Genomic DNA, 18084 nt, shown 5'->3' with positions numbered 1-18084 from the left:
GGGATGGCTCAGTGGTTAAGAGCTCTGGCTGCTGTTCTGGAGGACCTAAATTCGGTTCCCAGCACCTCTATCAAGTGGCTCACCACTGCTTGCAACTCCAATTCCAGGAGATCCAACATACTGTTCTAGACTCTGAGGGTGCCCCACACAAGTGACATGTAAGCATACACACAAATACAAATGCAGACTTCTTAAAATTAAAAAAAAAGATAATTTTTAAAAAGCCTGTGCCACCCTCCCCCCAAAGACATTTTTAAGCATGAGAGTTAAGGGTGTGGACATAGGTTTCTCAAAGAGTAGCCCTGGGGCTGGAGAGATGGCTCAGCAGTTGAGAACACTGATTGCTCTTCTGAAGGTCCTGAGTTCAAATCCCAGCAACCACATGGTGGCTTACAATCATCCATAATGAGACCTGATGCTCTCTTCTGGTGCATCTGAAGTCAGCTACAGTGTACTTATGTATAATAATAAATAAATCCTTAAAAAAACAAAAAAAAAGTAGCCCTGGCTTTGCCTTTGTGACTTTGGATAGCCACTTTAGCATCCTGCCCCACGTAATGCAAGGGCGTTCATTGGTTTTACAGTTCAGGGGCTGCTGAAGTCTTGGCATCATGGCTGATCAAGGGAGGGACTTACATATCCAGTAGTTTTTACTTTCATCTGTGAAATGATGAAACCCGGGGCCAACACCTAACCCCAACCTCAGCATGCTGGGTTCCCAAACTGCCACTGACAATTCAGAGACAACACATATCAAGATGGCAGCTTTAATTGTCTTTGCCCTTAGGTTCCTTCTACTGTAGGCAACTTTGGCCAGAGGCCCATGCTTGTCTGAACCCAGAGAGCTTTGCCTAGGTGGCCCATTGCCCTGTGGCTGCTGCTGTGGAAAGCTGAGGTCAGATCAGCCTGTCGTTCACCTGGTCCTCAAGGCTTCTTCTGCCCCAGGGGCCTGCTGGACAGTTGCATGTGAGGCAGGACAGCCCTGAGCCTGTGATTCTGGTCACCTCTAGCTGCTTCTCAGGGGCAGAGAGGCCAGTGGTGGAGGGGAGCTGGCTGGGAGGGACGTGTCTCCACCACAGCCACTGGTTTCTCCTGAGATGAACTTCCTTGTGCTTTGAGATGGGTGCAGAGAATAGAACCCCCAGGCAGGGGTGAGGCCTAGCCAACATCCTCAAGGCAGGGGTGAGAACAGTTAGTCATCTCACAGCACAAACAGAGAGGTGTGGGCACAGGGAGACATCCACATCCTCCAGTTGCTTGGGCACATGGCACAGCCCAGTGACTCACCAAACCTTCCAGGCTGGGAGGCCAAAGATGACTAGGAGCGTGGACCAGCAGACCAGGCCTTCACTTCCAGGATGAAAAGCCCCAGACCTGCAGGGGCATCTGGAGGCTGGAGTCCTGGTCCAGCTGAGCCTCAGTGGAGAGGGCCCCTTTGGTCCCCCCACCACACTCATGCAAGAGAGGCTGGAGCAGACAAGGAGCTTGGAGCACACACGTAGGCTGAGGAGCCAGCTCCCAGGCACTCCAGGTGCAGCTTCTTTTGTCAGACCTTCCTTTCTTCTAGGTTCTACCTTGGGTACAAGTTGGGCACACAGATCTTCAGCTAATGCCCACTCTGCTCTGTGAAGGTCTTGGCACGGCTGCCAGCACTTCGAGGGCCCATGGGGGTGGCTGTGCTGTTGGCATAGGTGTCGTAACTGCTGTCTGAACATACGGAGAGCTCGTCAGAGACTTCCACACCATCACTGATCTCTGTTGGACCAGAGGAGACAGAATGTGAGTGAGGAAGATTGGCTCTGAGGACAGGGGGCAGGCAGAGGGGAAGGAAGGCATTCAGAGACAGATGGTTCCAGTTAGCATTGAGCCTGTGGGCACTGAGCCTGGCCCACAGGGGTCTCCTTGGTCCCTCCTAGGCCTTTAGTCCTCTGCCCCCTGGAATTCCTGTCACAGAAAACTAATGCACCTTCAGGTGCCTGTTACCCAGTGTTTACATTCCTCCAGGCATTTGCACACATTGGCTTCTCTCTGTTTAGTGTCTTCTCTCCCTAGCAACAGCTCTTTTCCTAAAATCTGGCTCAAGCCTCTGCATCCCTGGTATGGCAGTATACTAGACATCTCCTTGATTCTCCAAGCTGGGCTGGGACCTCCTATTTCAAGCCAGCCTGGTTCATCCAGCTTCTCTCACAATCTACAAGGGTTGGGGCTTGAGCAGAGCCCCTTAAGGACACCTGTGTGCTAGTGTTAGGATATGACTGGGCAGAGCTAAGGTTCTAGAAGGTGGTTCTGTGGAATGCTGCTTGGCTCTTTGTGCCCAGACAAGCAGCGCAGCCTTGGGGCACACCCATTTTCACAGAGGCACTCTTCCTAGTGTCTGATCAAGCTGTTACCCAGGTACCTCCAGCTATGCTTCACACCCCAGCTACATCACCACCCCAAACCTTCCTTGCTGCCCCAGGGAGCTCGGAGCACGCTTTCTGACTCAGTTTTTCTTTGAGGAACTGCAATGATACCCAGTTTTGCACACATCTTTACAGCTGCCTTCACAGACTGGGAATGCCAGCGGGGACTGAAAAGAGCACTGTTGTCACTCGTGGAAGTCATGTGTGAACCAAGGAAAGGCATTTGGGCCTTCCCACAGACACCCTTCCTCACACTCTAGCTTGTCACATTTGTTCACCAACCCAGGGCTAACACTGAGCCCCAGGATCTGGGGTTGTGTGATGTGGACACACACGTCTTTCTGTCCCTTGGTATGTGCATGGATGTGAACCTGGAGAGAGGATATGTCGTCCACCTGTCCTGGTGCGTTACACGTGTGCCACCTAATCCAGGGCCCGCGCAGGCTGTCACCTGAGAAGATGAGTTTCTCTTTCATGATGCTGACGTCCCGGCTGGTCCGGCGAACGGCGGCACTCAGCATGATCTGCTCTGGGTTGTAACTCCGTATACCACCCAGGCGCCACCTGCAGAGATGGCCCGGTGGGCATCAGATCCTCCCCTAGCCTCCCAGGAGCAGAGACCCTGCCCATTTCCAGAGCCTCTCCTCATGTGGCCTGAGAGACCCAGCATCCAAATGGGGGAGCTGTGGCCCAGAGAGGGATAGTCTACTGGTTTCCAGTCAGGGCTCCCCTGTCACTCTCCCCCCTCCTTTATCAGCCATCCTGGCCCGGAAAGGTAGTTTGATATGTTATGTCCTGGCTCTCTGTGGATGGGACAGTCTCAGGAGGAAGGAGCTTACCAGATATGACTCTGATGACCTCCTATAAACCAACTAACACAACAGGCTGAGTAAAACCAGAAAGGGCCAAAGAGGTTGGTGATGGTGAGGATTTATTTAGGACTGGTCCTTACAGGTCCCCAGACAAAGATGTTAGAGGAACATGGCTGGAGTTATCTGCTTAGAAATAAGCACCCCTGATTCCCCAGGAGATGGAGCCCTGCTGGGTGGCTGGAGGCAGCTAAGACTCCATATAAAACTCACTGTGGGGTTGTAGATGGGATTGACACAGCAGAAATGGACAGACAGGATCATAGGACAAGCAGACAGTGGAGAAGCAGGAGATTGGAGGGGAAGGCACTGTGCCTCGGCTGGAATCGGCCAGTGCTTTGCCAATTCTTGAGGGCAGTGCTTGTCCTCTGGCTCCTTGGCTGGCCCCCAGCATCAGCCTCAATGCTGGGCACATTATAAGGTTAGGCAAGTGTTGTTGAATCAATGAATGAAAGGGTGAGGCCCACAGAAAGTATCTCCTGATTCATCTCTCACGCCCCCTCTCCTCTCTCTGGCTATTCCTGACCTGCAGGAGGCAGTGACTCTGCTGGGGTTGTGTCTGATGGACTCAGTACCACACAGGCAGCACCTGTGGACTCTGCAAGTGGAAAGAGGATGCACGAGCTAAACTTCCTGTCAAGGGCTCAGTCCCATAGCCTGGGTCCAGGTTCTCTTAGACCCTGACCTAGAAGCTGGTCAACAAAGCTGCCTGACCCAGCAGGTCTTAAGATCCCTAATACTAAGGTATGTTAGAACCCACTGCGGGGTGTGTAGTGGGGGGAGTATCAGGGCAGGGTCTCTATAGCCAGGCACATCCGGGTCAGGAAAGCCACTGGGGGTTGAGGGGTGGGATTGGTCTCCCCGGGGGAAAGGAGAAAGGAATGAGGGTGTGGATCACAGCACAAAGAAAAGGTTGTGGGAGAGATACAGAGAGACAGCATGAACCACTGGAAAGGAAGTCCAAGAGGCAGAAGCCAATGGAGCAGAAGCTTGGGCTTTGCACTGGTCAGGTGGCAAAGGGCCCCCTGAATGCTGGACTTGGGGATGTGAGAACCCTCTCCCCAGGGGAGACACTCTGGTGGAGGGAAGCTGGGTCAACACCTACCAAGAAAACACTGGTCTACACCTGCAGACACTGCAGTAGGAACCAAGAAGTACCGCACACATAGCCAGACAGGAAGAAGACATCCCAGCACTCAGGAGGCTGAGGCAGGAGGATCAAAGGTTGGAGGACAGCCTGGGCTACACGGTGAGACTTTGTCTCAAAGGAAAAAAAAAGGAAAGAAAAAGAAAGAGTGGAAAGGAAAGTGGAGGGGGGTAGGAAGGCGGAGAAGGGCCCGTGCTTCAGGCAGAGACGGGTAAGGGTGACCCAGGCTCAGGGCTCGGTGCACAGCAGCTTTTCAGACAGACCTGGAAAGGGAGTGGCCAGAAGGGGAGAGAGGAGCAGGAGGGGAGCACACCAGAATTACCTGATCAAGTGATAGCTGTGAGATGCCAGAGTGCAGCAGAGAGGGGGAGGGGAGAGAGGAGGGACATGCGCCATCAGAGCAGGATGGGACAGAAAGAGAAGTCAGTCAAGAGCCAACCCCAGCCCCTTAGTTTCTGGTTGCCTAGGGCTCCAGGCTGGCCCAACATCTTCCCCTCCCCGGACCACCCATCCCACTATGGCAGCCTCATGCCAGCTGTCTTAAGGGGTGTGAGGGGCTTCAGCTGGCAGAGTGGCACTCTGTCCTACTAGGAGTGAACCCATGCGCTGGCTCACAGTGGGCAGAATAGCCACAGAGGGGGCAACAGCCACCAGATACCACACAGCAGATCAGAGCAAGAACTGGCTCTGAGCCCTGAGCTGGGAGCTCATTCTAGAAGCCATTTGGCTTCTGCTGAGGGGGGAGCTGAGCCTGCTGGGGTAGGCAGGTTATGGAAGTGTTACGGACTACTCACTTCTGGAGCACGAAGATGCCGATGATGAGGCTGAAGGAGATCAGGTCAGCGGTGACCCACATGAGGCAGTACTCGTCTGGGGGCTGTGGAGAGATGACCCAAGACCAGCTTCCGGTCACAGCCCATCTATAATGAGGGGCCACAGACTGGGGGACCTCTTATGAGGATGGGCAAGGGAGGGGCTTGAGGTTCCTCACTGTTTTATTTCACAGGAGTGGACTCTGAGCATGGTGGGCTGGATCTCTCTCTCTCTCTCTCTCTCTCTCTCTCTCTCTCTCTCTCTCTCTCTGTGTGTGTGTGTGTGTGTGTGTGTATGTGTGTTTGTGCGAACATGTATGCATGCATGCATGTATGTGTGTACAAGTATGTGTTTGTGTGTGTGTGTATGATTTCAAGGTAGAGGTGGTATGTTGAATTTCAAGTGTATATAAGCTTACAGGAGCTCAAGGCAGGGGCTAAATGATGATGCATGTAAGATACCATATGCCAAGCAGACAGACATATGACCCTACAATTAGTATGGGGCACCTGTGTGAGACAGTAGGACATTGATCACAAGGCCTGGGGGACAAAGCCCTATATGTAGACCCTCAGTACCCTTGACTAATGGGGGACACTTTTTTCTGTCCATCAACTCCCCAGGCCTGAACACTACAATATGCACACTTCTGTTGCCTGCCTATTATTTATTTCATGTCACCTTAGTGTAGGAATTTAAGGACCCTGGGCAGATGGAGCTGAAATGCTGGGTCTTTCAGGACTAGCAGGGGTCATGATACGTTGTGTGAGTCTAAAGCTCATGGTCCAGGCTTCCATAGCCTCCTCTTCATGACTGAGCCTCTCTTCTGGCCTTGCCCGCACCTCTCTTCCGTGAAACCATCAGTAGCTTAGCTCTGACTTGCCAACTCTGCAACCCTCTTAGCTATGGAGCCTTCTACCTGTCTTTGTGTCCTCAGGGACATAGCAAGGAACCTCTGCTCATCCCCAGGGTTATCTCAGGGGCAGGAACGGGAGCTCAGTTGGTCTCAGGTGCTCTCAGACTGGTTCCCACACACTCTTCACCGTCCTCTGAGTAGACCTGCCCTGTCCTCCAGCCTCTTTCTGGAACGACTTTTCCTTTAAAACCAAATCTAAGGAGTAGCCCATGACCCAGGAAAGTGTTAGCTTCTTGAAAATCACTAGGCCAGGTGATCTTTCATGTGGGTCAGTCCCAGGGTCCCCATCACCTCAATGCAGACTCCAGAAACTGCAACAATTCCATTGTGTCTTAGCCTACACCTACCCTGCCCTGCCCCATACACCATGGATGCCACTACCCCCGGATGCCCTGCATTCCCTCTGGGGAGAGCTCTTACAGGTAACTGATGGCCCTCTTCACCATCCCCTAGATGTCCTCAGGCCTCAAAAATCTCCAACTCACCATGATCCAGAGTGGAGAAGGCACCCGAGAAAGGGTATGGGAGTTGTCGGAAGTGACTGAGGGGACCCCGGCACACCACAGCAGGGAGAAGAGCCACGGCGCATTGACAGTGTAGAGGTTTACACTCAGGTTCCAGAATGCATAGTCCCTGGGCAGGGGACAGAGGTCTTTAGCTGCTTTGCTGTGGGAAGCTGGAAGAGCATCCCCTGATAGCTAGACACCTCACAGCCACCCAGGAGGAAAGTGTGCTTGCGTCTAGGGAGCCCAGCACTGCTCTGCGTTTCCCATCTCACTCCCAAGCCCTTTGTGCCCAGGCTCTCTGTGTACTCTGTGTACTCTGCCCTGTGCCCGCATGTGCTAAGTGGAGGGCTGAACTGGGGCATCCGTAGTCCCTCCCTCCTCCAGGGCCACCTTGGTGGCAAAGGGCAGGCACCTGAGCTCCTGGTGGGACACCTGAGTGTAGCGGAGGTTCAGCTTCTGAATGTGACCTTTCCGTAGGCTGGCGAGGGCTTCTTTAGACCCAGATGTTTGCTGGAAGCCAGGAGCCATCTTCCGTACCAAAGGCCTCTGTCTGTTAGACAGCCACATGACCTGCCGCCAAGAGACAGGGCAGTCAGGCTGGCCAGACTTCTCATCTCCAGATCCGGGGACAGGGTCCGAGACCTTCTAGACCCTTCAGGGGTCAAAGAGGGGCCTGACTAGCAGTGGAGCCTATAGCAAACAACTCCTGCGGCTTGCCTGGTCAAGACAAGATGGACAAGCCCACCCACCCCTCCTCTGACCACAATCAATAGCTGGAGAGCTGTGTGTCACAGAGTGGTATCAGGTTCCCAAACAGTCACACCACTGTGATTTGGGCCAGGTTCCACTCAAGTAACCAGAGAACGTGGGCCACCACCCTCCTCTGAGATATTCAAAGGATCTGTTGTCCCCACAATGGGCCAGTCAGGAAAATAAGGTGCACACAGCCCTGTTTCTCGCCAACAGGGAAACTGAAGTCTGGAGACGGGAACAGGTCTAGATGCAGGGGGCTAAGCAGGGGTCACCCACTGGGCTTCACCTGGTGCTGTGGGAAGCCTGAGCGCAGCACGGCCTCCAGTGTGATGTTGAGGAAGCTGCTACGGTAGGGGTGATCTCGGGGCAGGTCCCGAAGGTTGAGCAGCAGTGTGGCATTGCCCTTGGCTAGCTCCAGGAGCTCTGCCAGGCTGCAGATGGACTGGTTCTGAACCTCCCTGTGGTCGGAGGGTGACAGGGAGCTGGCCGTCCAGAAGGGGTCAGTCTGGCAGAAACAGGGACATGCATGCCATCATTAGGTCTTTGGAGCTTTCATATGCCTTCCTGGCAATGGGGCATGGAGACCCAGGGCCACCAGTGACTGTGGATATGTTGAGCAATTGATCACTGTGGCCCAGTATGGGTCTTAGGAGTGCCTAACATTTGCCTCTAGCCCCGCCCCCTTCCCAAGTGAATCCTTTGCTTAGAGCATGTCCAGTGTGGCCTTGAATCCACTATGTAGTCAAAGATGACCTTGAGCTCCAGTTCCTTTTTATCTTTATCTCTATTGCAGGGATTACGCTAACCCATCAGGTTTATGTGGTGCTCGGAAATGATCCCAGGGCTTGGGACCTGTTAGGTGAGCACTCTGCCAACGGAGCTAACTCCACAGCTCTGTATCTACAGCTTCAACAAGCCTATTAAGGATCAGCATCCTTGAGAGGGAAAGCCAATCACCAGAGAACCCAAACGAGCAGTGATGGCTGTGGGGTCCAGATGCAAGTGACCAGAGGGGGTCCCTGGCTAGCCTGGTCAGGGTCATCTGAGCTGAAGGCCACCTGCCTCCTTCTTTAGGAGCCTTCCATGTCTCCCATGCCTAGGGCAGGCCCAGGTACAGGCAAACCTTGAGGAACCACTGGCCGGCATTGAGCCTCTGCAGGACAGTCCAGTTGAGCATGGCAGCAGGCCTGCGGGCGAGCTCCGGGAACACCTGCTCCACATTAGTGGTCCGCCTCAGGGTAGTGTCATGCATGAGAAAGGGTACACCGTCCAGGCTGCAGGGAAGGACCATTGTCACTACCCACTCAGAGAGATCACCTGTCCCCATCACCACCCTCCCTACTCCCCACCCTCAAAGGACACAGCTGTTCTGTTCCCATCTCAGCTACAGACTCCCCTGGGGGCCAGTGAGGAACGCAAAGGGATCAAGGGACAAGTCCTTGGCTCTCTATGGAGGTCAAGTGGGCAAGACAGCTGGGGAGGAGGGCTGGGGAAAGTGGGTCTGTACACTTAGCAACAATAGAAGGTAAGTAGTGCCTCACTTGATAATGGGGGAAATGGAGGCTAGCACAAAGTGTGTAGCTCAAGGTCCACGGCCACTAAACGGTGGAACCTGGCCTCAACCCAAGTCCTTGAAATGTCACACTGATAAAGAGCCAGCACAGGTCCCTTAGACAAAGTCCACATACTTCCCACGTCCTTATCAACCCACAGGGCTGGCTACAGCTCACAGAGTTCCTTAGTGTAGACTAATAAAGGGCTTCCTCACTCCCTGTTCCTCAAGACATTTCATCCGCTCCTACGGAGAGGTGTGGGGCATGTGATTCATGCAGTCTACACCAGGAGTGGTAACCTTACAGAGGTGGTATAGCTGTATGTACCCTCTGGAGTAATATCTGGTGGCCCTGCCTTCTCACCTCCTCAGGGGTAACCTGTGATAGGTTGGGATGGGTCTCCCCATCAACATGCATGCTAACACATAGACTGTATCTATAGATGGAAATGTGCACATCACTTCTGTATGATTTGTTGATTTGTTAGTTAGTTAGTTTGTTTGTTTGTTGAGATGGGGTTTCTCTATGCATCCTTGGCTGTCCTGGAACTCAGTTTGTAGACAAGGCTGGCCTTGAACTCACAGAGATCTGCCTGCCTCTGTCTCCAGAGTGCTGGGATTAAAGGCATGAGACTCACAGATGTAATTTTCTTTCCAATGTGTCTGTGGCAGGGTTCTAAGTCCCCACATCTAAATCCTGCCTGAACAAGAGTCTGTTCTTTCTATTCTCGAGTCTGGCACAAACCTCATTGGCACTAGAAGGGTGCCTGACCTGTTGTGGGCCATCCAAACCTTCATCCCCCTCCAGTCACCAAGGCAGGGGCAGGAGGTTTTATGAGGAGACCCAGATGCAGAGGTGCCAACCTGATGGTGATGTCAACTTGCAGCCCATACAGCTTCTGCTCCAGGGCCTTCCGGAAGGACATCAGTGTGTGTTCTGGAGCCAGCTGGAGAGGAAGGACTGGTGAGGGGAGAGCTAGGGTCCAGGTGACGACTCTTCCCCAGCCAGTGGGAGGCGCCCCCTGCTAGGAGGTCTGCCTCTCATTCTGGCTCCTTTGTAGAGTTGCTATGGGAACCTGGGCACCCACACAGCTGCTTCAAGGTTCCATTTTTTTCATTTGTTAAGATACGTATACCTCATGGAGGTTTGAGGGAGGGAGGATAGGCAGTGTGCCGAGTATGGACTTGTATGAATATGAATGCCTGGCACGGCTAATAACTCTGACCATATTGCCCTTGCTGTATTATAGGCACTGAACAAGACTCTGGGAGCAGATGGCCTTCCCCACAGGCCTGTGGGCCTGAGGTAGCTTTGGGCAGAGACTCAGTGCTTGGTCCCCTCTGGATTAATCTCAGAGCCCAGTCTGGGTGGAGACTCTGGAGGGGGAAGGAGAGAGGATAGGGTTCTGTGGTGTGATGAGTGATTGCTTCATCTATACAGCGATGACGATATTCTCTCCATCGCTACACTGGTACATGAACTAAAATTCATGCTTGACACCTAAATAAGTTTGCAATCCTATAGCAGGTCATCACCCAGAAGGTTGGTTCCAGCCATTGCACTGCATGACCTTGCCTTGCAACCCTGGGTGAATCCTCCCACCTAAGGACCCACCTCCTCTTCAGACCTTTGTGGATATGGGAAGACTGCTGCAGTATTTAGCTGGGCAGTGAGCTTCAAGTCTCCTTTGGTCCCATGCAGAGTAAATTGCCAGACCTCTTCCTACCACTAGAGGTCAGGGCTAAACCAGAGACTGGGTTTAGACCTGGTAATTCAAAAAGTGGCAATCATTTGGGAAGCCCTCAGGGACACACACTTGGTGACCCAGGCCACAGTCATTCACAGTGACATGGAGAGAAAACTGGCCGCCCCTCCTCCGCAAAACAACAACAACAACAACAACAACAACAACTCAGCACTAAAACGTCTGCAAGATGGCTTAGGAAGTAAAGATTCTTGCTGCCAAACCTGACAACCTGAGAGTCTGATTCCCAGGACTGCTGGGTAGGAGGGAACTGACACAACTCTGAATCTCCACCACGCGTCCTGAGGCATAAGTTGCACAATGCCACATTTTTTAAAAAAAGATTTTTGAGGGTTTGTTTGTTGTTGTTTTTTAAAGTTGACCTTACAGAAGTAAAGAGCAGAATAGTGATCAATAGAGGGTAGGAGTGGGAGGGCTGGTTACCAGGTAGAAATGATGGGCAGTGGGAATGGGCTCTAGCATTCTATTGCAATAGGATGGCTGTGGAAAATGATAACTTCCTGTGTATCTTGAAACAGGCCAAGGAGAGGATTCTGGATGTTCCTACTGCAATGAAGCAGTGTGTGAGGTGACAGCGAATCACCCTGGTGTAAGGATAATACATTGCATAACTGAGAACAACACCGTGACCTGCAAATATGCATCATTATCCTGTGTCAGGGTAAAAACCAAACAAGCATAAAATGAACACCACAACCAGGCATGGTGGCACACATCTGTAACCTTAATGCTCAGGAGGGGGACTCAGATGGTTTGTGAGTTCCAGGCTATTCTGGGCTGTGCACTGAGACCCTATCCCAAAAATGGGGCAAAAGCTAGGAAGTGGTGGCACATGCCTTTAATCCCAGAACTTGGGAGGCAGAGGGAGGTGGATTTCTGAGTTAGAGGCCAGCTTGGTCTACAGAGTGAATCCCAGGATAGCCAGAGCTACACAGAGAAACCCTGTCTCAAAAAACAAAACAAAACAAAACAAAACCTAAACAAACAAACAAAAGAAACAAACAAACAAAAAAATGGGGCAAAAGATATAATGAGCAAGCTACCACCACAGGATGGAGCAGCCAAATGCACAGCTTGAGAGGGAGTCTAGAGACAGCTCATCAACAGATAAATAGCACAAAGGAGACTGGGAGAGGGGCTGTCACAGATGAAAAGGCACTCAGGAGACATGTGTCAAGCAGATGGGCTGCATGATGTCATCTGGATCATGCTTTTAAAAGTCTGCACTACTAAAAGATATTTGTGGAGACAAAGGAAAAATGACTATGATATTAGGTCATATTAAATAATTGTTAATTTGGGGGCTGGCGAGATGGTTCTGGCTGTTCTTCCACAAGACCTGGGTTTGATTTCCAGCACCCACATGGTAGCTCACAATCATCTGTAATTCCATTCAGTTCCAGGGGATCTGACGCCATTTTCTGGCCTCCACCAGGCAAAGCAACCATACACATAAAAGTGAAAATAAATACTTTTAGACATTATCAATGTGGTGTTATAACTATTATCATTATGTACCTGTGTGTGTGCATGTGTGTGTGTGTGTGTGTGTCTATGTGTGTGTGTGTCTATGTGTGAGCATGCACACACATGCTTCAGTGCACATGCAGAACATCCTCTCCTTTATCTTTATGTATGTGCTAGGCTTTTACGGCAAGTGCTTTTCCCTACAGAGCCATCTCCCCAGCCTGTTGTTTCCTTTTGAGTACTTATGTTCTAGGCATGGTGGCATGTGCCTGTGACCCCAGCACTCAGGAGGCAGAGGGGGAAGGCTGGTGGTAGTTTAAACCCCAGCTTGTCTCAAGCACATCAAAGCAAACCAGGAAGTCCATCTGTGCTTGGCGACACATCTGCTACCACAGACATGACATTCATTCCCCACAGGCTTCTCTCCTACAATGGCTGTTGCCCCATTCCACCCTCTGGGGATGCTTACCATGGGAGCCCCTCGGTGGCCGATGAGGGCAGGTTTGGGGCCCAGGTCTTTTTTCTCCATGATGCAGGGAGAGGAGATGGTGAGAGGGATCAGGTAGAAGGTGAAGACCACGGCGAAGAAAGTGCAAAGGATGGTGAGCTGGGAGGCTGCAGAGACGGGCAGGAGGGACATCCTGTGAGCCACTCACTGCGTGTCTCTCACTGGGCCCAACCATGCCTAGCCAGCCAGACTGGACTCAGAACTTGGTGTTCTGTGGGGTGGCCTTTGCTGTGACAGGAAGTGAATCCCACACTTATGCACACATGTACACGAAGACATAGGAACCCAGAGCATCCTTCGGTAGCATCAACGAATGGTCTGGAGCCAGCCCCCAAGGTTGAGCACAAGGGCCCCACCTCATACCCAGACCACCTAGGTAGAGTCCCAGTGGGGATAATCTAAAACTGCCCTTGGTATTCACAGAGGTCAGGATGGGTGGGCCCTCTCTAGGGGGCACTCACAGGACCGCTCTGCACGGGCGAACTGTCCAGCGACGATCCAGGAGAGTGCGGTGATGGCCACCAGGGCCCCTATATGCAGGAACGGTGCTGTGCCCTGGGTGTGAAGAGAGGCAGGAGGGACCAGGGACTCAAAGGCAGGTCCAGACCCTCAGATCACCAGCATGCTGCTGACCATCTCTACCTACAAGACAGGCAATCCTGTCTCCGTCTGCTGGCTGAGGATGCTGGGAAGCCTGCCGTGCAGCCCCCTCCCTGCTCCTCTCTGCACCTTGGAGAACCAGGAGTGATAAAGGCTCAGCCTCTGGCAAGGGCCCAGGGGAAGCGGTGTTCCTGTCCCCAGCCCACCCCACTCACCTGCAGGGAGATCAGCAGCACTTCCCACTCATCCTCCCATAACTGGGCCACTGCACACATGGCCACCACCGTGGAGGCCAGGATGACCACCAGCCCCATCTGGAAAGGAAAGTGCCAGACAGGGGGTCAGCGCAAGGATGAGGGGCGCCTCTAGGAAAGGAGGAGAAGGAGAGCAGAAGTGCACACAGCCGGGCGGTGGCAGTGCAGTGCCCTTAATCCCAGTACTTGGGAGGCAGAGGCAGGTGGATCTCTGTGAGTTGGAGGCCAGCCTGGTCTACAGAGTGAGTTCCAAGACAGCCAGGGCTACACAGAGAAACCCTGTCTCGAAATAAAACAAAACAAAAGCAAAACAAAACAACAACAACAACAAAAGATGAAGAGGAGGAGGGGGAGGAAGAGGAGGAGGAAGAAGAGGAGCACGCAGAGCAGGAAGAGGATGAAGGAGAGAGCCTGGGATGAGCTAAGGCAGTGTAGACAGTGAGAGGCCAGCCAAAGGCAGAGGCAGGAAAGGCAGGCAGATCCCAGAGGAAAGAGACATAGAGAAGAGAAGGAAAGATGGAGACAAGATGAGGGGGGACTGGAAAACAAGGGCCTCTTGGCACCAGGCCTCTCCCAGGGCAGGAGCTGGTGAACTATGCAGTGGGAGGGGCTGAGCTTATGCTAGGGGGTACTCTAGTAAGAGCCCACACTGAGGCCGGTTCGGCTCACAGTGTTGTCTGCTGAACTGGCTGCCTAGGTCTCCTGCATCTGGCTGCTTTTCTCTTGACATCAGGTCTCATGTAACTTTGAACTCCTGATCTCTATGCTGCCTCCCTAGGGCTAGGATTACAGATGGGCACTAGCATGCCCAGCTTACGCTATGCTGGGGACTGAACCTGGGGACTTGTCTGTGCTAGGCTGACACTACCAACTGAGCTTCAGCCCCAGCCCAGTTTCTAATATGTTCCACCAGAAGTGTGAGGCACAGCTGTAATGAGCATCGAGGTACTTCCAGGGACAGAGATCTGTGGCGACTGGCACGGGAAACCCCAAACTAAGACTAAGCTGGGGTTCCTTGCTTCATGAATTCTTCATGGTCTGGGCTCCTCCCTCGTTCATAAAGGCCCCTGTCTGTGGCGGAATGAGACAGAGGAGGGTGGGTGGAGCTGGGGGGGATGAGGGGGGACTCTGAGGAGCCCTTTCTGAAGACATCTTATTACAATAGGAGGCGGACAGCAGAAATCCTTACAATAAAACCAATTCCCCAGAATCCTGATACAATTAAAATTTCATCACAGTTTTACAGTTGCTGCCGTGGTACCCATCATGCCTGTAGTGTTATTGAAATGTTCAGGAAGGGACTCTTCCCCATGGTGTCATTCATGAATAGCACAGGAAATGCACAGGCTTGCAACACTGTGGCCCCTCCCAAACCTAACCTGGGAGGCTCCATCCGGAGGCCTGGGGTAGACCTGAACTTAGTCTTGGCACTTCTGTCTTTCTGGGCTATGATTCATGATTGTAAAGGGGAATGGAATCCACTCATTTACTCATTCATTCATTCATTCATTCATTCATTTTTTGCCTGTATGCTGAGACCCAAGGAGAGTTGGAATCCAGGCTTGTAGACTGGCTGGCCTCTTGGCAGATGCCTGGGGTCTCTACACTTGAGTCACGCCCCTGGGTTAATCCCTGCTGCACTGGAGGAGGGTAGCACCCTCAGGGACCAGCTCTGAGCAGGGATATAGGGATGATGATGAATGCCTTTCAGGGAGGAAGTTGAGACATAAATGAGAACATGCATGTAAGGGGCTTTGCACAGTAGCTGCCACCAAAAGGAAATGAGTATTTGATGTGAGTGCTGACATTTGTCCCATACAGCACGTACTCAAAATAAGTGCTGCTTAATGCTATTATGACAGACATGGCGTCTAGCACACTGGAAGTTCTCAAATGTGCTGCCCCCACCCCCACTCTTTCTTGACAGGGTTTCTCTCTGTAGCCCTGGCTGTCCTGAACTTGCTCTGTAGACCAGGCTGGCCTTGAACTCAGAGATCCACTTGCTCCTCCTCCCAAGTGCTGGGATTAAAGGTGTGCCGCAGGTCAGATGTGCCTAAAAGTGCAGCTGGAAAGACAGACCAGAAAGAACTGTCATACATACCAGCAGCCAGAGAACAGGCTGAACTCACAGTCAGTGCTGCTGAAGTGTCCATGGAGCCCAGCAGGCCCCAATCCAGTTCAGCCGCACCTCCTGTGGCAAGGCAGAGTCTGGCTTCTTTCTGGGCTTCAGCCTGGAGGGTTGATAAAGCCCTCCAGGGTACAAGCCTTGAAGCTCAGCTGCTGCCCCTGGGGTGGGGGAATTAGGAGCACAGCGGCAGGGGCAGGGCAGAGTGCTCGGAGCACAGCATCCCTCCCAAGAGGCACTTAAGATGGCTCTGGAGCCTTCTGTTTACCACAAAGCACCTCCCTGAAGTGCCTTGACTTCCCCCACCTCCCAGGCCCCTTGAAGGCTAGAGCCCTGGGCCACAGTGCTCAACTCCCTGCCCATTCCCAAGCCTTTCTGCCCTTCCCAACTTGGGACTCAGGGGAACCAGGGACTCTAAACACAGACCAGGATTAAAATGTCCCATAAAACTGACATCTTCAAAGCAATATGACCCTGGCATAAGACCAGAGGGATAAATGAAAGCCACGTTCAGAAAGAGATCTGAAGACATCGAAGGAGCAAAAGGCATCTCTGATGCGGAGGGGAGACAGCTGGGGACAAGGGGAAGCATCTTCAGAGAGCTTGGGAAGATCGTACCAGGCCCCAAAATAACTTCCAAAAGATTAAGGAACATTTAAATGTCAAAGAAGTAATGCTATACAATTACCAAATGATATTCTAGAAAATCTCTATATCATCTTAGAGTGGGAAGAATCCTTCCAAGTCTGATCCAAACCCGAGGGCCACAAAAAGAGATGATAGATTCAAGGGTTGTTTCTCTATGTATCCTTGGCCATCCTGAAACTCATTTTGTAGACCAGGCTGGCCTCAAACACACTCTGCCTCCTGAGTGCTGGCATGAAAGGAGTGTTTATATAACTATGCCCAGCCAGATTTTTTTTTTTTTAGAATTAAAAAAAAAATGACACAAATGCAATAAACAAAGTCAAAAGATGAAGGACAAACTGGGCAAAATTATTATGTGCAATTCATCAACCAAAGGGTCAATTTCCCAAACCTACAAAGAGCTCCTGCGAATTAATAAGCAGATCCCACAGCAAAAGGACAGAAGACACAAAGATAACTCCAGTGGCTCGGGTGTGTGAAAACTGAGCAGAGGGGGAAATGCAGGCTGGGAGTACTTAGGGGAACCTCTGACTGCTCAGGCAGGCCTTTCCCAGGGGATCAGCTCCCACCAGAGGGCAAGGGGATCCTGCTGGCACTGGCACAACCACATACACGTGCCAAAGGGCATTTGTCAAGATCAAGATTATGGAAGTAAACCTTCTTGTTGGACATGGTGGCACAAGTCTGTAATGTATGCTCTCAGGAGGCTGAGGCAGGAGGCTGATGAGTTTAGAAAAAGCTGAGAGTAGTGATCATTTGATCCCAGTGCTCAGGAGGCAGAGGCAGGTGGATCTCAAGGCCAGTGTGTTCTGTAGAATGAGTTCTAAGAGTCTACGTAGTGAGACCCTGCCTCCAAACAACAATAAAATAAGAGAATAAGGAAAACACACAGTGTTCTTTTCTCCTGGATCACGGCTACACTGCCCCTGAAAAGGACTGAAAAGTAGTGCATGCTAATGGAGCTGGACTGATGACTCAGGAATGAGGGGGTGACCAGAGCAAGTGTCAGGCGTCAGCGGCCATACTGTGTCCAAGAAGGCCATACTGTGTTCCTGGTACTTTTTAAAAAGGAGGGCACAGGTGAGGTAACTGTGTATGCTAAAGCAAGGGAGAAAGGAAGAGGGCTGGAAAGATCACTCAGCAGTTATGACCACCACTGCCCTTGCAGAGGACCTCGAAACTCTAATTCCACACACACAAAGAATGAATTAAGATAAAGTGAGCAGACAGAAAAGACCAGGACTCCTTAAATACATCTGTAGAATTTCCAAGCCCTGTTATAATACCCAGAGCCTGAGAAGCCACACCAGCCTGGAGACAGATCCAGCTTGGATCTTCTCTGGCTGGCCGGCTCTTTTGCCTCTGAGATTTCACAGGACGGTGTGGAGGGACGGGAAAGGGTGTGGAGTAAGAAGCAGGGTAGCTGAGGGGCTCGGTGGGGACCCTCCTGATCTGGCTGGCTCTGTAGAACTGCAGTCTTCTCCCTTAGGATCAAGCAAGTGTGACCTGGCCTGCTGAGAGCCAGGCACAGCCCTGGGAGGTGACCTCAGCATGTGTGCCTGATCCCCAGATGCCAGCTGATATCCTCTTTCTAGTGTCAGCAATGCAGCTGAGAAAAGAAAGCGCCTCCCAGAGGGGGCTCAGGAAGTCCCAGAGCAGTCCTCAGTGTGGACATCAGCAGGGACTGTTCTCTTCATCCCTGCAAGACATCCCTCAGCCATCTAGGCCTGGCTCCCAAGGTGGCCCCCTTCCGCTCCA

The 18084-nt window shown here is 52.1% G+C and overlaps 1 protein-coding gene across 2 annotated transcripts in view; it reads right to left on the bottom strand.

The window, feature by feature from the left end:
- Window positions 1-751: 751 nt before the first annotated feature.
- Window positions 752-18084, bottom strand: part of Gdpd5 (glycerophosphodiester phosphodiesterase domain containing 5) — a 75329-nt gene continuing 57996 nt past the window's right edge. Inside the window, exons 8-19 of one of the 2 annotated variants that reach the window (XM_031387490.1) lie at window positions 13515-13613; window positions 13161-13254; window positions 12661-12806; window positions 9823-9905; window positions 8530-8680; window positions 7693-7911; window positions 7066-7223; window positions 6633-6780; window positions 5213-5295; window positions 4741-4755; window positions 2854-2966; window positions 752-1755 (exon numbers count right to left, since the gene is read on the bottom strand). In XM_031387490.1, the coding sequence (XP_031243350.1) occupies window positions 1607-1755; window positions 2854-2966; window positions 4741-4755; window positions 5213-5295; window positions 6633-6780; window positions 7066-7223; window positions 7693-7911; window positions 8530-8680; window positions 9823-9905; window positions 12661-12806; window positions 13161-13254; window positions 13515-13613 (1458 nt within the window). In that variant the 3' untranslated portion in view covers window positions 752-1606. The remainder of the gene's footprint in view (window positions 1756-2853; window positions 2967-4740; window positions 4756-5212; window positions 5296-6632; window positions 6781-7065; window positions 7224-7692; window positions 7912-8529; window positions 8681-9822; window positions 9906-12660; window positions 12807-13160; window positions 13255-13514; window positions 13614-18084) is intronic. The other variant, XM_031387491.1, reaches the window with a different exon arrangement.

The sequence above is a fragment of the Mastomys coucha genome, unplaced genomic scaffold, assembly GCF_008632895.1.
Source record: "Mastomys coucha isolate ucsf_1 unplaced genomic scaffold, UCSF_Mcou_1 pScaffold21, whole genome shotgun sequence".
Lineage (NCBI taxonomy): Eukaryota > Metazoa > Chordata > Mammalia > Rodentia > Muridae > Mastomys > Mastomys coucha.
This window is presented reverse-complemented; position numbering and strand designations above follow the sequence as displayed.